General features: G+C 34.9%; 2 protein-coding genes across 2 annotated transcripts; both read right to left on the minus strand.

Moving 5' to 3' along the window:
- Nucleotides 1-772: 772 nt before the first annotated feature.
- On the minus strand, nt 773-5,102 carry LOC123558892 (uncharacterized). Its single transcript, XM_053544850.1, has 2 exons — nt 3,956-5,102; nt 773-2,620 (listed from the first exon to the last, which is right to left on the minus strand). Exons 1-2 carry the CDS (start codon nt 5,053-5,055, stop codon nt 2,293-2,295), a joined length of 1,428 nt encoding a protein of 475 aa, XP_053400825.1. The 5' UTR covers nt 5,056-5,102; the 3' UTR covers nt 773-2,292.
- A 4,778-nt stretch (nt 5,103-9,880) lies between these two features.
- Nucleotides 9,881-25,109, minus strand: LOC123556881 (uncharacterized). Its single transcript, XM_045347941.2, has 5 exons — nt 24,983-25,109; nt 17,702-18,350; nt 15,208-15,366; nt 14,569-14,779; nt 9,881-13,400 (listed from the first exon to the last, which is right to left on the minus strand). The coding sequence occupies exons 2-5, from the start codon at nt 18,260-18,262 to the stop codon at nt 10,468-10,470; spliced, it is 3,864 nt and encodes a 1,287-aa protein (XP_045203876.2). The 5' UTR covers nt 18,263-18,350; nt 24,983-25,109; the 3' UTR covers nt 9,881-10,467.
- Nucleotides 25,110-25,548: the final 439 nt, after the last annotated feature.

Genomic DNA, 25,548 nt, shown 5'->3' on the forward strand with positions numbered 1-25,548 from the left:
CCCATGAGTCATATTCAGTAACCGATTTACATTGATGAATTGTATACTCGTGATTCTTGTTATATCAAACTTATTCCTGCGATCTGTCAGCATATCGCTTGGAACAAATTCATTGATGACGTCATACATGGACTATAAAATATACTTAACAACGTCAATGATTCCTCCCAATACCATCAACCCTTTCACTATCCGTAACAGCGGCGGGGGATATAGCTGTCTTTTAGACTACCTTGTTATATATGTATTTAGTATTTCCTACATGCATATCATGAAAACTTTGAAATTCGTCATGTTAGAAACCACTGGCCCAATCTCAAAATAATTTCACAGATATTTTCCATACGTGATCCACTACCAAAATTGTTCAAGCAATCTGTGAAAGTCAGGTGAGCGATCCAGGGCCATCATGACCCTCTTGTTAGACAAACATAAACATACTGTCATAATTACTCTCAGAATCTCAGAGCTACCAATAGTTGTTAGCCAGAACAAAATGTTAAAGGTTTTTCTCTTGCCACGGCCATCAAAGTTCTGCATGGAACAGCTTTGAAAGAGGAGCACAGTAAAGTTTGGTTAAGACCGGCTGAATGGTTAAAAATGAGATGTTGTTTGAAGATAAGTGTCGACGGACGAACGTACAATAGATAGTGAGTACTCACAATAGCTCACCCTGAGCACGGCTCAGTCCCACTGGGAACTCAAAATAGCGCACCCTGAGCACGGCTCAGTCCCACCCACTGGGACTAAAAGGTAAAAGTAAACTTAAAGGTAAAGGTAACTTGAAGGTAAGCTTTATTTAACGTCGCATATAATCAACAGACAACATGAGCTAAAGATCTGTCAAAGTTTGACTTCCGGTCTTATTCAACGGTCCCTTAAAGGTGTTTCATTTGTTGTTCTGCCTCCTGCAAAGGCACTGAGTGCATGCGTACATGTTTCATTCTGTTTGTTTCTTTTTATATATTTTTCTCACATTCACATATCGTGCCTTTTGTTACTATTACGTGTCACTGTACTGGGAATTCACCTGGAGGTGATAATTTTTTTATACTGTCGGGTGACTTTGGAACATGGTTGGGGTTAAGGGCGTACATGTACAGACTGGCTTGCCATATTGAACTATAGACCAACAATACCACAAACAATGGACCGGCGATCTATATAAACAGTCATGTTTGCTACGCACCGTAAACCAGTCCAGATTTTGCCACTAACTTTTCGCCTGCTTTGACGTCAAAATCTGATACAAAACAAAAAAAAAAAAAAAAAAAAAAAAAACAGGTGGGGGCCACTTCAAATAACATGGAATTTTAAAAATAACTTTCCTTGGATGGAACTGTCGACAATGTTCGGCGTCCACTTTTTAATCTTTACTGGTTCAAATAATTTTAAATCCTAACAAAACCATGGCGACGTGAAGATTTTTACGTTACACTTAAAATGTAACGTAATACCCGACGTCGGATCTACATCAGTGAATTTATTTCCTATTTCCCCAAAACTTAGAATGCTCGCATTTTTTTTTCAAATACATAAAAGTACAAATTTAAACGTGTTTTGTTGACAACATACACGTTTAGACTAATTACAGAATTTGACGCTCTTAAAGGGAATAAATGTAACAGTGAAATACATGTATAACTATAGCTGTGTTGCATGTAATATACATTAAATCCCAAAATTTAATCTAAAACTTCTTTAATCCTTATTGAAAATAATTATTATCCTGGCCATAAAACAGTGCATCTAGGAGGATACAGGTAGGTGGGCTAAAATCTGTTTGATAGCCTAAAATTCCGACATCAGTCAATTTAGGCACTTTGCTCACACATTTACAATCATACAGTCGTGCTCAAACTACGTTAAATACCGGTATGTCAGATCGCATCATTTGACTTATATCTGCCAACAATTGTCTGAGGAGAGCATACCGTCCTAGATCCCCCGAAAAATCCACACTCCCGTATAATTTCCAGGACAGCGATCATTATCATAAACGTTTGACCAAATATAAATTTTCTCAGTACAAAAGGACCATAATTCTAAAGAAGTCCAACAATTATGGTTCTTCGTGCATTTACTAAACAAATCTAATAAAGAGTTCAAGAAAAAATGCGCCCAAACAAAAATTTTAACCAGAGTGATGCCAACACCTCTCATCTATTTTTTTTTCAAAATGAGCTAGATATAGAAATTAACACCTCAAAATAATCACAAATTCAACATATCATTATCTAATGAAGGCTATCTAGTGCAAATAGTTTCATTGCTGACTGCAGATAACAAACTTTATATTACTTTGTAAGGGTCGTTTTCATTTAGATACTTCATTTCAACTCCACACAATGGATAAATATTAAACATTTTCTTTTTTCCGTTTTCCCAGGTCATAACAGGTCCAGGATCGGATCCTTGTTTAGTTTTTGGTCCACTACATGGCACATCAAACCAATGTCCATATGGCCCAACTATCACACAGTCTTCGAGCATGTCACAGTCATTTGGCTGTCCACTGGCAACGTCCCAAAGCAAGACATTGCTTTTTTCTTCAATCCCTTCCCAATATACATCCTGATATTGTGGATTTTTAGCATTTATCCAATGTGGAACTCCAGTGCAGGATATTGAAGCGTACCTGCAGGAAGGCTTATATAATTTACGTAATATTGGGACAGGTCACCTCAAGCATGTAATTGGTCACTAGTGTTTGATATCATCTTGGGGGGAAATATACAAAGTCAAATTTCTTATATACATTTTACTCTCATATATACATATATATTTATATAATACAGATATTTACAAAATTTACAGTATGATCAGCTCAACAAATATGACACATATGTTACTTTAAAATTCATTGTCCTTTGCTAAAAATTCCACTGCTGGTGTTTAATTAATCGAACGTTTTTTTATAAAATCAGTATCAAAGTCTAACACTAAAATTAACTCATGTCAAGTTAAACACTATTATTCACATTTCAACACTTTCCTTTAACACAAATTCACATCCAGAAACACAACTCCAGAAAATCACTAATGTTATTAAACTCTTAGCACTTGGCCCCGTTATCACTTCAGAAATACAACTTCAAGTAACACAGTGTAAGAAAAGTACTAAGTTGTTAAAACTTTAAGTACTTAAACACTTTAACACTCCAAGTAACACAAAATAAGAAAATCACTAAGTTGCTAAAACTTTTGGTACTCAGTCACTTTAACACTCCAACCCAATATAGGAAAATCACTAAGTTGCTAAAACTTTAGGTACTTAGACACTTTAACACTTCAAGTAACACAAAAAAAATCACTAAGTTGCTAAATCTTTAGATACTTAGATAAGATTCACTGAATTAACTATATCCCCTAACACCATAGTAATCATGTATACCAGAGTGGCTTATCAGACCTAAACAATACACTAAGTTATAAAACTTGATCCACTGAGCAAACAGGTTAAAGAAGAAAATTACACACCTCTTCCATGTTCTCACAGCAGCATAAACACTGTCAAGTATTTAGGTCCTTTGTAAATTCAAGAACTAAAATAGTAAAACCTTAAACTTTTAACTCTAAGAAATAATTATATAAAATACAGGTTAAAATGAACACTATTTATTTATTTGTAAATGCTTTCATTAATAGATAGATCCTTCTGTGTGTCTTAGAACTGAAATCTCCCCTTTATCTATCACCTAATAGAAACTGACCAATGGTCAGCCAGGACAATCTATTTTTAGTATACAGGTACCTACATCCCCTACAGTAATAAAGATAAGATAAGAGAGTCTGCTGTTTACATATACATATTGTATCACCAAAGTTTAAATCAAAACATTCCTTGATATCTCTTAAATTCCATATAAAAATTATTGAAAATATACTTAAAAACAAAAACATATAAGAGACACAAACTGTTATGTAATACCCACATCAATATTTACAAGAACGTTGCAATATAATACCCTTTACTTTGTCGTTCCATTCAACAGTCGGTAAAACTGCCAAGTCAGCATATTTATTAACACGTGTACAATGTTTTCTAGCATTGTCCTGAGAATCAAACACACCCACTCTAGGGTAGTAAACAGAATCTTTTAGTGAAAACAAACAATACCCAGATTCAAAGGGAGTTAAATTTGAACACTCATACTGCATATTTGACTTTTTGGTTGGTCTATGTTCACCCAATACTGTAGTTCGACTCATAAGCCGAAGTCCAGATATTTCTCTAGGTGTTTGTGAGCCTGGACCGGCAATATGCGCAACAGACGGGTTATACAACATTAGCATATCCCCTGGTTCATACTGATGTGAATAAATCCTATTTGAACTTAGAATCTTAACTTCTAATAGATCTTGTACAGCTTTGGTCTCCTCGATGGACATTACACGCTTTGAACCATCTTCCATTTCTTCTAAATACTGCCCAGATAATTTCCCAAGAGCAAGCATAATTGTGTCATCTTTTCTGTTTCGTTCTTTGTACAACAGCGGGTGTATAATACTCGAGTTATGACCACTAACAAAGAAAAGTTTTTCAAGATATTCTCTCTCTATGTCAGTAAGCATGTCAACAACTTCTTTCAAAGGAACAACCAGTGTTGGCCCATTTTTATTGTTGCTTATGCAGTAGATTAATGTAAACATGTGTGGGCTTTCTGCAACGTTCCCATCAACATGCCAACCCTCAATTCCAACTGATGTAATTCCTTCCGTAGGATCATTTGAAAAATATCCGAGTCGTGGATCTGGAATTTTCGCATGCTTTTTGCGATTTATTGACGAAGATTCAGTGAAAGGCGTTCCTAGAAGCTCTGTAAAATACACTTGATCTTGCCATTGTAGATTTTGGTTTGAAAACAACAGAAATCTATACATAAATGCTTCCTGTTTTAGCTTGGTGGCACATTCTTTGTCAATCTGATCAATTTTCAGTCCAGTAACTTTCCCACCAAAAGTTTCAGTTAAAGGTGTTATTTTGTAGTCACACGGCAAAGATATTCCTATGCCGGTTACACTTAAAATCCATAAAATGTGTAAGACAGACATTTTATAAGCACAGCAAACTCTCAATACATTCCTATTGCTTTCAAATAACAAATGCATGGGCAAATTTAAGGCCTATCAAACAAAACAGTTCGTTTATGAATAATTGTGCGAATTAACGCCAAATTTAACTTTAACATGCTTACAGGAATTGTATCACTATTTTCAAGTTTTCACTCTAATGGACAGGTATTGTTTTGAGAAAAACAGTGAGAGCCCTCGTCTTTAAATATTTTCCACAGAGTGCAGAAAATGAATTAAGAAACCAGTAACCAAAGTGCATGCCCTTGAATGATAACTAAATGGGTCACCACAGTTTTTCCCCTCCATGTATAGTGGACGCAACTTGACCTCGATGGTTGACCTTTGTATTATAATACATAATGAGGCACAGCCTATTATTGAAAAGGAGTGTACGTAAAACACGAGCTGCACGAGAAAAAGGAAATATAAATTTGTGTAAATATACTAAAAAAAAAGTAAATTAGAGTATTGGAAGGTTTTAATTGATCAAATGTATACTTTGAAACTACAAAATGTACACTATACACAAACTAATTCCATATAAATATATACGGCTACCCTAAGCACCCTTGATTTCTATAATGAAATAATCGATATGAATAATCAGCCTAAGGTCAAACATCGCGGTCAAGTTGCGACTACTATACTACTTTTTACCACTAAAGGTTAAATAAATGATAATATGGTGACTAGGTCTATGTAAACAAGACTTAGCGGTGTATAGTTTGATTCAAAATGACCTACCCTTCTCCCCCTCCCTCCATAGTCAACAGAGATTATGCCATAAAAAGTAAGGTGATTACTTCCAAAAAGGAAAAACAGGATGAGTGTCAGATCAGTCTAGAAATGAGAGAGAAATCTCATCGAATCTTCATAAATCACTTATCTTGCTGTATCTGGAGAAGTTCGGATTCTTGCGGGGAAATACGTTTTACCGCTCCCCAGCCTTTTACATACAGTCAAGCCTGTGTTAAAGACCACATCTGAACAGAGACCACCTGGCTCTAAAGACCACAAGTTTGGTTTCCCATTTTAACATTTACAGTGTATTTTAACCTGTGAATAAAGACCACCTCCCAATAAAGACCACATTTTGGCTCTCCCAAGGGTGGTCTTTATAGACAGGTTTGACTGTATATCATTTCTAGATATAATATATTTTGTATATTTGAGCCGTGCCACGGGAAAACCAACATAGCATCCGCGCAGTCTGGTCAGGCTCCATGCTGTTCGCTTTTAAAGCCTATTGGAATTGGAGAAACCGTTAGCGAACAGCATGGAGCCTGACCAGACTGCGCGGATGCGCAGGCTGGTCTGGATCCATGCTGGTCGCAAACCCACTATGTTGGTTTTCCCATGGCACGGCTCATTTATTGTTTTTAATGGTATTGCACGGGTGTATATTTTGCAAGAAAATATGATTAACAACTACTGTATTGAGAGATGGATCCAGTATATTGGGTAACGGAGTTTATAGGCTCTAAATAAGGAAACGTTTGCTTGGTACAGATAACACAAAATGAAGATGTGCGACCGAAGCGAGATGAAAAATGCTTAACTAGCTTTCATCTGCATACGAATATCAATCCCTCTGATTAATGATAATGTTACGCGACAGAAGTTTTTGTTTATTGCCCGGATTCACTGGCACCAGACCAGAAAGAAAATGCCTCTGTATATGTTATACCCTACCCCTAGGTATCATTTTAGAACCATGGTCGTGAACAGGAAAATATACTAACCCATTTCAATCGCGTATTTCATACCTAAAAGACGCAGTTCAGTAAATGTGTACTATTGATATTAAACAAGCGATAATTTATCTTCATTCGTGCACATTGTCTCAATATTCCATATTGCAGAGATGCTCCACATATTTTATGCTTTAGTCAACGTTACAGAAAAAACTTGCGTGAACTCCCCTAATGAACATCCGGTCTAGAGGTTACGGCAGTGTGCACATGTTAAGTGAAATGTAAACAAACAAAAATAGAATGCAATATATTCACAGTTTTACGATAAGACTCGAAATGAGGAATGAAATTCATCTTGTATATGATTTTGAATTTGAAATCATACATTGGTATACATCTATTCTGTTTATTTAATTCATTTTGCACATTTATGCTGCATATAAATATTTAAGCGTACACGTGTAGTAAAATGACGACGGACATACATTTTCACATCAGCCAACCAGAGTGTGTCTGTAACCTAGACCGGAACTTCACCAGGGAAGTTCAAGCAAGTTTTTTGTGTACCGTTGAAAAACTATAAACTACACGTTGTTTTTCTAAGATAAGAAGTATTGAAGAAATGTGACAGGTACACAACGGAAGATAAATTACCACTTGTTTAATATCAATAGTTCACATTTACTGAACTGCGCGTTTTAGGTATGAAATACGCGATTGAAATGGGTTAGTATATATTCCCGTTCACGACCATGGTTCTTATATGACACCTAGGGGTAGTGTATAACATGTACAGAGGCATTTTCTGTCTGGTCTGGTGCCAGTGCCCGGATTATTATAATGTAAGTAGGATTTGTGAGCGGAGCGATACTTTTTAAGCTTACTGTGGTAATAGTATGACGAAAGATGATGTGCAATGTAAGCGAGAAAAACATTTTGTTATGCTGTAGAATTCGGCCTTTAATACTCAGTATAATGGGCATGTGCTAGCGAAATGAGCATGCATATGAATATCGCACCTCGTGGTATTAATAGCAATTGCTGAATATGTTAAAAGTACACATGTTTTATTTAAGCAATCAATTACTTGCAGTATTAAGTTTTTCTAAATTTTAATGTCAAGGGTGAAAATACCCCCATCAACACAAGTTACAATTTTAGCAGTTTTAATAACAAACAAAATTATCAAAATGACTGGATTTTTAATATCAATATTGTGTTAAGCTTTATAATCTTATATCTTTTCATGAACCATTGTATAAGTATATAGGTAGTCTGGCTACCGACTAGATAATCTTTTTTTAAAAAAATAATTCTGTTATATATTCTGACTTCATCATTTTAAAAAACGGACATAATTATACAAACTTTGAATAGTCTCAGGAGTTATCTCCTGGGTATGAACACAGAACGTGTTTACAAATGTTATATGTATATGAACAGTCATTGTTGTAGGTAGTATCTGTTTGGTGTACCGGTCAGTAGTTTCCTTTTACTGTAGCTAATTTGTATAATTTTGACTTTTAGTGCTCAAAGATACTCTGAAATGTAACATGAGGTACTGCCGCCACATGGAAACCTAACAACTTTGAAACACACCAACAAAAGCATATGTTCGTTTTTTATTTGAATAAACCATGTTTGAATATGCATACACTCATGACCATTATACTTGTACGGACTAAACCATGTTGCTGGACAGAATTACTGAATATTAGCAATCTACTGTAAAACAATGATGCCTGGCTCTTTTAACATCGCGATGAAGATGCAGAAATTAGAATCGGTTCAAAACTTTCGGCTTTCAAAAAAAGAAGTTCCACTGCACTTCAAAGTTGAAATGAAACTTACACAACGAAACATACGTTACCTCTGAATAGCATTAGTGCCAGGTGCGTTTTATTTATTTACTCGAAATTTCGAGATACTTTACTCGATATTTCAAGATACTATCAGGAAATTTCGAGTTCGTAAGTCAAAATTTCGAGATAGTTACTAATTTCGAGTTTTTCGAGTGAAGATTTTCAAAGTGTTTCCCTATACAAGTCTATATAAACCAAGTGACCCCCGAGGGGGGTCCACATTTAACCCTAGGCGGGGGGATAATTTGAACAATCTTAGTAGAGGACCACTAGATGATGTTACATACAAAATATCAAAGCCCTAAGCTCTGTGGTTTTGGACAAGAAGATTTTCAAAGTTTTTCCTGTATAAGTCTATGTAAACCATATGACCCCCAGGGCGTGGCCATATTTGACCCTAGGGGATAATTTGAACTAACTTGGTAGAGGACCATTAGATGATGCCACATACCAAATATCAAACCCTAGCTACTGTGGTTTTAGGCAAGAAGATTTTTAAAGTTTTTCCTTTTTGGTTGCCATGGCAACTAGATTTCAGCATGGATTTCAATTCCTTGGGCAATTGATAGAGGACCACCCAAGGATAATTTCTGTGAAGTTTAGTGTACATCTGCGAAGTGGTTTTGAAGAAGAAGATTTTTGAAATTTACAATATAGCCATAAAGGGAAAATAAGCCCCGCCCCCTGGCGGCCATGTTTTTTACCATAACAGAATTGCTTAAGCAATTTTGGTAGGTCACCAAGAGATCATTTCTACAAAATCCGGCTAACAGTTTCTGACAAGTAGATTTTTAAAGATTTTCCTTTCAGTTGCCATGGCAAACAAAGTTTTGCATGAAATTCAATTCTTGGGCAATTTTGAAACGGGGCCACCCAAGAATCATTTCTGTGAAGTTTGGTGTAAGTCTGCCCAGTGGTTTTGAAGAAAAAGATGTTTTTTTACAAACTGTTTACACACGACGCACGATGGACGAGGCACGACGGACGACGTACATCGAGCGGTCACAAAAGCTCATCATTAGCCTTTGGCTCAAGTGAGCTTAAATGCATAAAACGGGCCTAAGTTTGAGATACATGCGACACAAACTTCGGACGAATAGCCGGACAGACAACGCAAAATATGTATCCCTCAAACTGTTTCAAAATGAATGACAAAAATGGGTTCAGGTAAGTGCCGAAAAGACTGGTCTTTCAAGTGCATTTAGCGGTTAGCAGTTACGACAGCATTTATATAAAAAGAAAACCATATACATGGAATCATTTGGTTTATTTTGTTTAGCACTTAAAACAAAGTGTGTGTTTTTTTAACAAAAGCGGATAAACTCTCACCTAAATTCATTTTGCGTCGTTTTGATAAATATCGTGAAAAAATCTATTCTCGCAATTGATATTTTTATACAATTGGACGAAGTGTCTAAATGTTTGTAACAACAGTTTTTGTAAGATAACCATTTTCTTGACGACTTTTGCGGCTCTGTAACCTGGACTATATAAACTTTATAGGGCAAAGTCACTTTGAATCCTACTACATTTGTATACTCTTAACAATAGCCGCAAATTCTTTTATTACACGGTTGCGGACTTTCCCATCCATTCAGCCAATCTTCAAAAAAAAAATGCCAATAACGAAAAGTCACTGTGGATCTTATTGTACCCAAGTAAATAATACAACTTGTTATATGACTCATAGTAATGTAAGTAGCATTGTCTATTGTAATAAGATGAAACAATTCGTAAACTACAATGTATTCATAAATATTTAACGTTATTTGTATGTGTGAGTTGTAACACCTTATTTTGTCCAGAATTTTGTTTCAGAAAGTTTATGTCGACTGTTACACTTTTTCGAAGTCAAAGGAATCATCTTTTTCATATTTCACTCGGAATGCATCTCTCCGCCCTTTAATACACTGCCGAAAAGTTAGCCTATCCTCTGCTTCAATTTTCAGTCTAAATGTATGTACCGCCAAACGATAGGACACCTTCAGCAGACAGTCCACCAAGTTCGCCCACGCCTCCTGGCTCATGATAATACAAGACAAATTGATGTTTTCTAAATGATCCATCCGCAACATAAATGTGAAACAGTGAGAGCGTGTTAACTCGACTCCCCCCAGATACAGATGTCTGAGACTTGAGTAGTGTCTGAGGTGTTCAAAAACTCTTTCCAAAGCCTCTGGAGGTATATTGGAATAATCTAACTGTAGCGTTTCTAAACTGTTGAGTTGTCCGAGACTATTTGCAAATTCACTCCAAGCTTCTGTTTTCATCATTATACTTTCTAGGATGACATGTTTTAGATTCTCCTGCATCGATGGGAAAGTAATACTACTATCATCTGAGCTAATTGACGAAAACTTGAATTGTTCTAACAGCTGGGCACTCTTTAAACAGACAGGGAAATCCTTATCTATCCCGCCAATATCGCACATTTCAAGACTGTTCGTATTAAAACTGTCTATTGTAATGTTACTGTTATTAAGGGACAGTTTCTTCAGATTTTCGTGTTTTGGCAGACTTATTTTGTGGGTTTTACAATAGCCATTTTCACAGTGAATATGTTGGACAAAAATTTCATGGAGATATTTGCTTTTCTTCAGAAATTTTGCAAATGTGTTGCAATGTTGATGTGAAAGTTTGAAACCTTCCACCTGTATGGCCACCAACTGTTTCATCCTATTAAGACAGTCGATCAATGTATCATATAATGTTACATATAATGGCTCATCAGGTGTATAATAAGCCTTTTCTACGGATATACTCTTTAGACTTGAACTGCTTTCTTTCGTTATAGTGCACAGTGTCTTGACATCTTGTTCAGGTATTTCAGCAAGCAAGATATATAGTTTTTGTACTTTAAAACCAACACACATAGATAGATCAGTTCTGTTGGTAGCGTAGAACAGCGAAATAACTTTATCAGTCTTTATGTTCTGTAACAGTTTCAAATCACTGGCATTTATGATTATCAAATCTCCTAAAAGAAACCTTTTGTCTTCATTATCACTCTGCTTTCGATGTGAATCAGAATCACCTAAAGAAGTGGTTACATGACTTCTGTTAGTTAAGTCCGAGATGTGAGTTTCTTGTAATCCAGATTCCTTGACACAAGCGGAGACAATGTTTTGAATTTCCTTTACGATTCTACATTTGTGGTATTCTTGTGTTGTCAATCTATATCCGACGACCATGTTGTTTCCGTTTGTTACGTCTAGTATATACTTAGTAATTTGCATGCATCCTGACTGCACTAGTCCAGAAAGTAAGATCATCACATTAGACAGTTCTAAGACATCTCCCAAAGTTTTACATCCCTGAAAATAATTCAAAATGCATTCCGAATGATTAATCTCATCTTTTCCTTTCTGATCTTCACGGAACTGTTTTACTGATTTGGAAGAGACATTTTCATTTCCACATCGCATTGTAATATATACAGATGCTAAAAACTCTTGTACGCACTTGTGAATAAAGGAGAGAGAAGTTCTCGATGGTTTACTCAAACTTAAACTGACGCACCTTTCTTCGGTAAGAATTCCAACACTCAAACAAGATTTAACTACATCGTCAACATGCTCAATATCTGTCAATACGGATTTGTCAAAAGAAAGACGCGATTCTTTACATTCAGAAAACAATGTTGTATAAGCAATTTTGCCAGCTAGGTATATACAGTGCTTGAGTTCTTGACATCTAGCTTTATTTTCAAAGTTTTGTGGCAGTGTATAACTATCGGCTTCACATATTTCATTTGTATATCTCATGTATCCATCACTAGGATTTCGTTGCCATTCTCGCTCAAACAAAAACTCAAGCATACTAGAATAAATTTCACAACGGCTAGAGTTCAGATCTTTGCCATCAAACCATAAACAAAGTAACTGTTGGAGCATTACAGGAACGTTAATAAACTCTTTTAACGTAACATTCGAGTGTAACAACTGGAAAAACTCAATCTCATTCCTTTTGACTTGCTGTGTCTCATTCAAGTTGCTTATCAAAAGAGCTGACATACGCTCTGCAGAATAATCGTCAATCCCCCGTAGTTGTACAACTAGATCATGTTCAGAGTCACGTATGTTTAGTAGTTCATATTTTGATGACCTTGACGTAGTTATAACCGTATATTGTTTAGATAGATCTCTACGAGGTAATCCCATTGTTTGAGCTTGACATCCTTGGTGCGGAGACGCGGGAGGCAAAGGCCATTCGTCTAAACCATCTAATAAAACAATACATTTACTAGACTCATATTTCAAAATATCATTTAACATGGAATCATCGTATTGAGTGTACAGCATCGACTTTATGTCCATATCGCATCTGTGGTGACGAAGTGATATGAGGAATAAAAACTCGAACTTTTTCATCTCTTTTTCGTTATCAGATAACTGACTGCTTGGTTTGGAATGTGCTTGGCACCATGTGTATACCATATGCTTGCAGAATGAGCTTTTGCCAGTTCCTGCCTCTCCAAGTACATAAATCAGCCTCATTCTTTGATCATCAATACTAAATAATTCTTTGAAGGAGGAAATATTATCAGTAATGAAATGTTCTGAAACTCCATCTTTTCCACCCTGCCCTGTTCTTCCATGTTTGCCGATCTGTCCTTTTGTTCTTGCATTTATTTGTCTCTGTTTTGTCATCCATGGTTCTACGTACACGTCGTTAATGTTAATATTGTCTCGTTCTGGCTGTAAAGGTGTCGCAGATACCTTCACGAATCCGTTGTCCATGTAAAGACTGATAAGCCGTTTCTGAAATTCTATCAACTCATTACAGTGATTATAAGTTTCTGAAAAGTTACTTATTCTTACTTAAGAAGGTAGATACATCAAATATAACCGGGACGCTGGTGGTTCGAGACCCGTCTCCGAAGAGAGACCGGTTGGTGTTCATAATGCTTATTGATTGCCCACCATTCTAGTGCTTGTCATTAAAAGATAGTAATGTTATTCAATTTCTTTGTCTCATTAGTCAAGTATGCCGACCATTTCAATAAAGGTTATACTATAATTGAAAAACAAACTACTTTACTTAACTTGACATAATTCAAGAACGTATGAATTCTTATTGTTTCAGTATAGATGAAAGTTTAAATTGAAGGTTCTTGCTGTCTCAGTGGTATATGATGTCATGGCCACAAAAAAAATAGTTCCACTACAACGACCAAACTTCATTATAACTTGAAACTTGAAATGCTTATTTCAGTTGCACTATTTTTGCGCCAGTTCTGGGCTTTTGGAATTCTAGAAAGTTTTGAAAACGCCACACTAAACAAACTGTCAGAGAATGCAAGGCCAGCAAACACGTGTCATTGGTGAAAAAGTGTGTAGAAAATGAGCGAGCAAGTGCAAATGAGTTATTGCTTACAAATGATTTATAGTTAGAAGAACACGTGTATGATGAGATCCTACAGATTTAATCAGAGAGTTGTATTTCTTGTCTTTCAGGATCATGGTGTCCATGAAGCATAAAAGTGTGATTGTCTTCTGCTTCACAAGTCGTTGCTAAAGGAAATAGCGGGTATTGCACATTTCATCACCTTTGCATTGAAATAAACTTTATCAAGCCGAATCTGCTATTATATTTGATTTAATGTCTTGACATACAAGTGTCGTGTCATTTGCAAGGACATATTTTAAAATTTCTTTAACTAATTTGACTTTAATCTTACAGTGTTTGATCTGTTTAGTGGATTAAGTAAATATTCCAACCGTATTTGAAATTGTAACTATATCTGATGAAAGTAATGCGTTTATAACTTATCACTGTGGATATTAGCACTGATTAAACCAAGTTTTATTATCTATTTGAAACAGCTTTGTTATGTCAAGAATTAACACAATATAGGCGTGAGCAATAGCCTGCTTATCTTTTAATTCTAAATAAACTATCTATGTTATTCAATTAGTAGTATATTTAAAACACACCTTTCTTGTTGGTGGAAAAATCAGTTATTTTTCGGGTTTCTGTAGTTTGTCCGTTGGCTTGTTCACCTTTCACAGCAGATAATGCAAGTACATTATGTTTAATGGCATCCGCTAAAACAGTTTTGACATCTTCCAGCTTTTGTATTAACTCTCGTTCTTGAAGAATTTCTGTTTCGTTCTGGGAGGTAATAACAAATTCTGCCGTTTTTAGCTGAAAAAAATCGAAGTGATAATTGGAAACAAATATCACTGCCTGGTTACAATTTAACTTCATAACATATACTTCTTTTTTAATCAGTTATTGCATCATTTTAAGATGTGTCAACCAATCGTAAAGTAACCTTCTGGATAAAACTTTCAAAATGTGGAAATCGGGGGCATTAATTTTAGCCGAGTTTCCACAATATATTGGTGAAATTACCAGCTTTTCTATATACCTAAGTTATCCTTTTTTCATTATCCACTGCTGTTATTTGATATGCCATCCACCGGAGTCCGGACTGCGTACGTTCACCTATGACGCCAGTTTTGTATGTACCTATGAGCCCGACTGTAAAGTCGTTCAAATAATGTAAGTTTCAAGTTTTTTAACTGGTATCATTTGAATCATTATGTTCTATTACAAGACAACAGAACTACCTTTGTAAGATTTTCGACGGCTTCAATCGCCTCCGGTCTTGCAACAAGCTCCTTCGGATCTTGTAAAACTGCGATCATATTATCAATATGTCTCTCAACATCTTCGTTTTCCAGTTCCATCTTAGGTGAATGCAATATCTCATTCCTGTTCTGTCTTGCCTTAAGGTTGAAAAAATACATATTTAAAAGGTTAGTACAGTGTATTTTTCATCTTATTATGCCCCCTGTCGAAGAAATGGGGTATATTGTTTTGCAGATGTCTGTCGGTATGTCGGTATGTCGGTCCGTAGACCAATCGGTTTCCGGATGATAACTAAAAAACGCTTGGGCCTAGGATCATGAATGTTGATAGGTTGGTCATGACCAGCAGATGACCCCTATTGATTTTGAGGTCAGTTGGTCAGAGGTCAAGGTCAAGGTCACAATGACCCTGAACAGATATATGGTTTCCGGATTAAGCATAGGATCATGAAAGTTAATAAGGGAGGTTGGTCATGCAGCAGATGACTCCTATTGATTTTGAGGTCAGTTGGTCAAAGATCAATGTCACAAAGACCCTGAACAGTTAAGTGCTTTCATGATGATAACTCAATAATGCCTGGGCCTAAGATCATGAAAGTTGATAGAGAGGTTGGTCATGACAAGCAGATGACCCCTATTGACTTTGATGTCAGTTAGTATAAGGTCAAGGTCACAGTGACCCTGAGCAGTTAAATGGTTTCCGGATGATAACTCAAGAATGTTTAAGCCTAGGATCAAGAAAGGAGATAGGCAGGTTGGTCATGACCAGCAGATGATCCCTACTGATTTTAAGGTCAGTTGGTCAAAGGTCAAGGTAGTAGCCCTGAACAGTTAAATTGTTTCCAGATGATAACTCAAGAATGTTTGGGCCTAGGATCATGCAAGTTGATAGGGAGGTTGGTCATGACAAGGAGATGACCCCTATTGATTTTAAGGTCAGTTGGGCAGAGGCCAATGCCACAGTGACCCGGTACAGTTAAACGGTTTCCGGATGATAACTAAAAAATGCTTGGGTCCAGGATCATGAAAGTTGATAGAGAGGTTGGTCATGACCAGCAGATTACCTCTGTTGATTTTGCGGTCAGTAAGTCAAAGGTCAATGCCACAGGGAACCGGAACAGTTAAACGGTTTCTGGATGATAACTCAAGATCACTTGGGTCTAGGATCGTGAAAGTTGATAGGGAGTTTGACCAGCAGATGACCCCTACAGATTTTGAGGCTAGTAGATCAAACGTTAAGGTCACAGTGTCCCGGAACATTTAAACCGTTTCCGAAAGATAACTTGAGAACACTTGGGCCTAGGATCACGAAACTTAATTGGGATGTTGAACATGAGCAGCAGATGACCACCATTGATTTTGAGGTCATTAGGTCAAAGGTCAAGGTCACACTGACCCAGTACAAAAGAGCTTTTTTACCAGATAACTAGAGAATGCTTTGATCTAAGATCACATTCTGTACAGAGTTTACTTTTGACTCATGACGTAAATGACCCATAATTATTGGTATTAAGTCAGTACGAGGAACATCCAGTGCACTGTGTCAAAACAATTTCTATTCCTTGTGCACAAGAAGGGCATTTCGTGTTCTACGAGCTTTTTTGTTTTATTCAATTGATCATTTATGTTGTTAAAAAGTTTGGAACCTTATTTCATGGAATGCTTTAATAACGGCTGATGCAACTGCTCCGAATGTCAAAGACAAGGGTTTGAATAAAGTTGTGTATTTCAATACTGTTATATGCGACTGATATATTTGCTTGGTTTTATGTCGCACCCAGGACTTAGGTCATATGGCGACTTTAGACTTTTTAAAACATGGATACAGGCAAATACAATAATTCATGTTGCGTTCAATAGCCTAAAGGTTAATTAATTTTTACTGCTGTCTTCAAACTCAATTACTAATACAGCTGCATTAACTGCCTGTCATATTTCAAAATAGATTGGACAACGTGACCATTTTCATATATCGATAACACAGCGACAAAAACACTAAAATTTCATACAAAATCCTGTGGGTAGACAGGTTGTGAAACTCTGATTTGACAATTAACAACACAATAAAACATCATTAGTATTTCGATACTTAAGAAATTATGAATTATGCATTTTCTGTCAAACATCATCCTAACAAGGGTGTCAAGTTGAATTTTCTTTCAAAACCGAACATGTTCGACAGTCTCATTTCATTGTGAAAATTATGTATATCATTTTAAAAATTATTAAGTATTTTTATTTTGTATCATTTTTGTAAAAACAAAAAAAAATGTTAATCTTTACTGTTGTTATCATTCCTAGAAAAATGGTCGTGATGTGCAATTTATAGAGGTAACTTTCTGCAGTTAATTCAAATACTCATGAGCAGCCGAGCCGGCTTGCGGTTAACTGATCTAAAATAAACTTAGGTCAGTCGCAACAATATTATGACCTGTCACAAATCAAACAAAATATAAAAACGAAACTGTCTCACCATGGAAAATATATCTGAGTTAGATATGCTACAATCCAGATGCGAATGGAACGCTTTATTGTTAATTATAAGATGCAATAACCCGGCACAGTCAGTGTCCACTGCCGATGTGCAATTCTCGTAGCCTGGTGAATTGATGAAGCATTTTGCCATCTCCCATGGGTTGGTACACCACAAACTAGAATTTGTGTTCCTCCAGTAAGGACAGGGTGGTGTAGAGCCATGGAAAGTTATAATTTGGTCGTAGATAGCTCCGCATACATACTGTGGACATGGAGTTTTACCCCTTGGATGTTTACAGTTGCAGTCATTGCATCCTAATGGACAGTGATTTGATTTGGTTCTGACATGATCTGGTTCAATAGTTGTGGTATTGCACTTGTCACAGTCTACTAATGGCAGTTGTTTAAACTGTTTAATATTGTACAGTATGTTTGTGTGTTGTTCCTTAACAACTTCTTCTGCAAATTTTTCAAGTCCTTTCTTTAAGTATTTCAAACCAAGGCCGGATTTTACCCAGTTTCTGTATCTCTGATTTTCAACTTGAGAAATGTGCGTCATTGTTAGTATGTACCGTTATTGCAATATCATAGATCCATTGAATATTGATTTGCCATGTTTCAACAGAAATGACGACCTTATTGCTCTTCTGAAAATGGAAAAATACAGTTTTCGTTGGAATACGTCAGTGAAATGACATTTCATTTATAAATATTCTTGTATTTGTGTGTTCACTGAACATTCAACAAGAGTCATCTGAGTCGTCTTGTGTCTTGACAAAAACGCAAAAACAACGTCATAAAAATTCGGAACTTATTATATATAGCGTTTTCTTCTTGTTCATCAGTTGTTTGAACTATTAGGTGATTCATTTTGTTTCAGTATTTTAGAGTTTTAGAGGCGATAGTTGTCTCCTCACCCGAGTGCCCAGTCATTGAGGACATAAAAGTAAAATTGAAAAAAAAAGGGTTTTTTTTAAAGAATTGAAAGCATCCTTGAAAGGCCATAGTCTATTACAGGTTTTCAGAACTGAATAAAAAAAACTTTGTTTTCAAAAAAACTATAAAAAAAAAAGAAAAAAAACTCGTAAGTAAAGGGCAACTCAAAAATTACTCATTCATTTTGGCTTTTTTGTATCTTTAAATAAACAACTTCAGTCAGACCTAGACCTAATCTCTGTCAGATGGAACTGTTAAAAATGGATTTATTGACTGAAAATAAAAGGAATCACTTTTAATTTACAAAGGTAATCCCTAGAGGAAGACAATGACAAAACAATAATATAGCCAATAAAGCATACTGTTTTAATGCGTAATGCAGTATCACTTAAAAGACATGTAATTAAAGAAAGAAGTTTGGTACATTTTCATCCTCCATAATAAGGGTTTTAAGGTCTATCATTTTCCTTTTTTTTTTTTTTTTGCTCGGCGTTACGAAGAAAAACTAGAGCTACTGCACTCACCCTTGCGTCGCCGTTGGTTAATTTTTTGGTAAGTCCAATATCTCTGTTACTATAGAAACTTAAAATAGCTATTTACCATCAAAGTCTACACAAAGAGAAACAATCCCGATAACTCTGATTTATTTGAATTTTGACAAAGTTGTACCCCTTCTTAACTTAGAATTGTTTGGTTAAAGTTTTTGATAAAGTCAAATATCTTTGTTAATTTCAAAGATTTTGACTTGAAATTTAAAATATTTATTTACAATCAAAATCTACACTAGGAGAAACAATCCCCATAACTCTGATTTGAGAGTTATAACCCTTTTTAACTTTGAAATGTTTTAGTTAAAGTTTTATAATTTTTTTACTTGCAAAGCTCTAATTCAGAGTCAAGCACTGAGAAAAGTCGGAGGTGCTGTATTAATGAAAATGTTGACACACAGATACATTTGATATGTGTTTTTTCGTGATTTGATGATTTCAGTCACAATTTATCAAATATCTTCAGACAAGTGAGTATTAATTAATAGTTCCATTTAAGCACAAATACCTCCATTTTAAAACACAAGATAGAATTAAATGTTCTGTCATCATTTAAACTTGTTTAATACACTCTAGCATTTATGTAACATACAAAGTGCAATACAGTACATTTTAAAGAAAATTAATCGGTAAGAAAATGGAAAATAGCATAATTTGAGGCGGCCATTTGGAAATCAAGATAGCGGCCAAAATATTGATGATAAAAAATTGATATCAATGGATTTTGAGATGCTGGTGTTTAAACTTAAAAAAAAACTTCATAAAATATAGTAAAAAAAAATTCACAAATTCATATTTTCAGACTATTCAGCACAGACTATTATTTCTCGTGTTAAAGGTAATCCTGTTACAAAAAGGATGACACATTAAGAAAACACCCAGCTTAGAAGGACACCCCCTACCCAATACTCTCTTTTGTAAGACATAAAATTATTATTTGCCAACGTGTACGGATTATATCCGATACTGACAACAGTGACAAGCCTGGCTAAACTTTTTTATATCTGCTATTATATGCTGTACGGAAAACTTCATAACTGCGATAAAATGGTCATGACCGTGTAAGGGTAACACGGGGAATTGATTTTTTCTCTTATAATGTGTGCTATATATTACTTTCGGTGGCAATAACGTTTTCAGTTTTCACCTGCCTTCCTGCATCCAAGAACACTATACCACAGAAGTATCAAACTAAAACGGGTTTATGATAGTGGATAAAACATCAAAAATTCATTCATCCGACATTTGACCTATACTTCATAAAGTAAATAGATTTCAAACCAAACGAGGACACTATAATCCTAACCGTAACCCAATACTTTATAAACGATCCAGATTTTTTTTATTTGGCAGTCATGAATAAAAGTAGGTGACAACAAAACATATATAAATGAATGCTAATATGAACTTTGTTTGTTATCATGAAGATAATCATTTTGGAACTGTTTTAGCAATTTTGAAACATTATAATTTAACTTGACATCAAGGTGATGTCCTAGATGTCCACCTTAACAATATTTTCCGAATATAGAATATATTTTATTGCATATGTGATATTTATCTGCAGATGCCTTACTCGTAGTCCACATGAAACCATTTGATGACAAAATAGAAAAATAAAACTGTGGGTCATGTTCAATTAAATTACATTTCACTTTGGATTTTTAAAAATGTAACCATTTTTATGCCCACTTAAGTAAACTCATTACACGTTCTTTGGCCTTAACTAACTCATGACTCATGTGTTTTTCAAAGTGAAGTGCACATTCGATATAAATCGTTTTGTTTGTAATGTTTTAGCCAAATGGCTTCATCATATATCTGCACACCTAGCGACTGCATACATATTTACTTGCATTAGATAAATAACTCAAATAAATTTTTAAATAGTACAAAAGTTAATGAGAGAAACGCTATATTTGAACATATTAAAAGACTTGGAAACAATTAATTACTTACTTAAAATTAACTATTCGTTTACATATATTTAAGCGTTCTTTAAAATGAGTGGTGGCTCTTTTATTTCAAGAATACGACTTACGCGGGGGAGGAACTGTTACACGAGAATCGGTTGTGGAGGATATCATGTTACATATTTAGGATGTTACTGTTACAGTATTCCTGGACAACGTTACAGCATTCGCAGGATAATAATAGCTGTCGTTGTTTACATTTCCCAATTTAAATTTTTTTTTTAAATATATCAAATTATCTGTAGTACCTTTTGTGGCTTATCTCGAACAGAGATCAGAGCTAAGAGTATTGTAAATTTTATGAGAAATGTATCTAAGAGATTTAGCAAGTGCTTTACAGGTAATGACTCTAACGACTGATGCCAGTCTAGATAATAATAGCTGTCGGTGTTTTGTTTGCCAAAGATATGGTAAAGATTTATCTCTTTTCCAAAAATAAAAAATTGTATTTCTAGATCAATGATAAGCACATCTGTTGAGACATGGCTTAACCTGCGAAACACAGTATATTGATGTCAATCAAGCGTTTTATGACAAAATTCGAAATTTCGATAGAAAATTATCTAAAAGAAATTGATTAAAAGATATTCCAACCGTTTTCATGCTCATTTGCATTGATTAAAACCCTCTTCAGGCATGGACTTATAAAACGAGGTAGAAAAATTACAGTTGATCTAATATTTCGTGGTTTTATGAAATGCTGCAGTTTAGCAGAATTACAGTTGTGGGGTGCTTCTTCTGAATGTGTAACAGATTTAGGATGATGCTTTTTTTCTTCTTCAGGATTCTATTGTTAGATCTAGATGTTAATACTGCTAAACAACATTTATTTTGTCATTTGAGGCAGTCAGACATGTACTAGAGAGGCGTTGCTGTAACGACGTTTAAAAACACAGGAAAGAAAAACTAGAACATTCCAACTAACGGGAAAAGATGTCGGTTGTGATATGTCAAAAACCACATATGATGAACAGTTGACGATACAAGTTATGCAGAGCAAATCTCCTATCCTTTTTCCATGCAAACTGACCGATCATTTGAACAATCTCTAAATACATCGGTTGTTAAATTTTTCATAACCTCAAAATAAATCACCAGAGATATCGCGGAGCGATATCGAAAAATGTTCTAAGTGTTTCTTTAATTATATTCACATAGATTACATTCGTTCAAATCTTAGAAGACAGCGAGTTAAGTACAATGGTTATAAGGTTCTAAGTGTTTCTTTATTTATATTCACATAGATTACATTCGTTCAAATCTTAGAAGACAGCGAGTTAAGTACAATGGTTATAAGGTAACTCCTAATTTTTTAACAACCCGAATTTAATGTGCTCGTGCTCGTGTTATCACAATGCCAGATGGCGGGCATTACAGTCCTGAGACATGCCTTCAAATTGCGCACAGTCCTGAAAAGCCCATTGACACCGGCATACATACAAAGACAAAGACGCATATATTTTTAAATGAAAATCCTGAAACATTATACATTTTAACTTAGTCTGTGTTCAGACCTAATGTTTTGTTCAAGGAGAGAACTCTTGAGACTATTCAAATTCTGTATAATTATGTCCCTTTTCTTCTCAAAACATTAGATAATCAGAGCCAGGACTGATGAAGTCAGAATTATTCAGATTTTTTTTCTAAAAAAAGAAAAAGGATTATCTAGTCGGTAGCCAGACTAATTTTAACTATGAGTCGCGTATAAAATCCTCTGTTAAATTATATAGGCTCCTAACTGTGACCAAACAGATTCAATGCTTCAGATTAGCCAATTTAATTGCGCATGCTTGCCAGATCGTCATTGCGCAGATGCATATCTTCTTGTAGGCAGTTACGCGCCTGCAAGCAGACTATGATTCGATGGTTGTTCCAACAGTAAATACGTATACACGTTTAACAAAAAAAAAAAAAAAAAAAAAGAATCTTTTGTTATTTGAAATAATGTTTTATTGCACATATGCGAGTTGTCGTTAGAAAAGCTAATTAATTTCATTACCGATTCCGAGAGGATATTTTCTTTTAAGCATATTAGTAATTGAAATCGTTGTTAAAGACACGCATTGCCAAGCTCTTCTGAAGATAGGACACATCGTTTGCTAGCATAGTACATGTAGCATAAACAGGTACTATTTATAAAAGATCAGCCTATTAAAGTGCAAACGACGATTCAATGCGAATTGGTGATTATGGTATTATATACATTGGATATAGAACACTAGCTTTCCATTGAAAATGTTTATATCATTTTATTATATATAGATGTTGATTTAGATTTTCGAAATTAGAAAAAAAAAAAATGCACTTGGTATAATATATTTGTTACATCTTACAAAAAAATCCCGCTTAATTTATGATATCTAAATTTTATTTACTATTCTGGTACTGTATATTGTCAAAATGTATTAAAAAAAAGTATCATCCTAAATCTGTAACACATCCAGAAATAGCACCCCACAACTGTAACATATCCAGCTAAACTGTAACATTTTATAAAACCACGAATAACTAGACCCACAGTGATTTTTCTACCTCGTATTATAAGTGCATGCATAAAGAGGGTTTTTATCGATGCAAATGAGCATAAAATATGATTGAAATATATTTTAATCAACTTCTTTTAATATTTTAATCAACTTCTTTTAATATTTTAATCAACTTCTTTTAGATAATTTTCTATCAAGATTTCGATTTTTTTCATTAAACGCTTGATAGACATCAATATACTGTGTTGCACAGGTTAAACCATGTCTCAACTAGGGCTGTCATTGATTGGGTCTTAGACGTATCGACGATACCGATATATCAGAAGACAAATATCGACGATACATCGATATATTGATTATTAAGTTAGATTAACGACCTATTTGTTCATATAATACTATATACCTTCCTGTAAATGCTATTTTAAGTTTTATTGCCTACTTTCCATATTTCTGTTTGATTGTGTTGTATTTGTATTTATGAAATAAAAGAAATACATAAAAATTAATAACATCTTTCATTTTTATTTTGCCTTCACTCCTTTTTTGCATTTATCCAAATTTACAACTTTGTGAACTTAAGTTGTTTTTTAGGGTCTGAGTGTTTATTTGGGTAGTTTTTTCTCCCTGTAAAATATCGATTTTTGAAAATGGGAATCGATAATCGATCGACCAAAAAAAATCGTTGATACATCGATATCGTTTCTATCGATGACAGCCCTAGTCTCAACAGACGTATACCATTGACCTAGAAAAACAATGTTTACTTTTGCAAAAAAGAGAAAAATCTTTACCATTTCTTTGGCAAACAAAACACCGACAGCAAATGCTGTAACGTTATCCAGGAATTCTGTAACAGTAGCATCCTAAACCTGTAACATGATATCCTCCACAACCGAATCTCGTGTAACAGTTCCTCCCCCGTGACTTAGTTCCAACTGAATTTCAATCAAGTTAGTAAGGTACAAATAAATGGTTTCATTTCGTTTATTTAAAAGGCAAAATATCTCCAGAAAATCCATATAGTTATCAACATAAAGGAATAGTATTTACTGCATTAGCAAATATTCCTGGTAACCACAGATACGTATTGTACATGTATGTACAGGCAGAATAGTTTACACAACTTCACAATAAGCTTTTCAGCCTATTGGTACCATGCTCATGATGCTGGAAGCAAATATTTACTTTAACTATAACTTAAAAGGCAATTAACTGGCTAACAGGTAAAGAAACCAGTAATAAACTTTCGATATCAGAATGGCAAACAGGTAAAGAAACCAGTAAATAAATCACATTTACCACCAAGTAGAAGTTATTCATTAAAATAAACACATACCTGGTTATTAAACAGTCTGTGCATGTCAATGTGGAACATATTAATTTTGACTAAAGATTAAAAGCATAATGTCCGTCAGCATATATTAATATAAAATTTAGGCGGAAGTCATACTGACATACTTGGCAGAGCACTCTAAAAATAGATACGTATGAGAGCTAGGTTAGTCCGCGCAGGAATATTGTAAACAATCATCCCCTAGACTAGCTCCTAGACTATGATATATCGGGTTTTTTTTACATTTTTATTACTAAATGTAGTGAACTGAGTCAGTCTATATCCTATGTCCAATATCATATGATAATTTCAATATCATTCCTCTGTGAAAATCTCTAAAATAGACTGATCTTGTCTCTATATATGATATTGAAGTCAAAAAAAGGGAAAAATGTAGAAATATATTATTATCAGTCTAGTGGCTAGTCTAATCATCCCCCTACTGTACCGATAAGGGGAAGTAACACTGTATTCAGATTCAGATTTCAGATTTTATTCAAGAACTAGGCCCATATGGGCATCAGCCTTGTAAAGGCAACATTTACATGCAAATACATGAACATAAAACA

This window comes from Mercenaria mercenaria, chromosome 5 (genome assembly GCF_021730395.1).
Source record: "Mercenaria mercenaria strain notata chromosome 5, MADL_Memer_1, whole genome shotgun sequence".
NCBI lineage: Eukaryota > Metazoa > Mollusca > Bivalvia > Venerida > Veneridae > Mercenaria > Mercenaria mercenaria.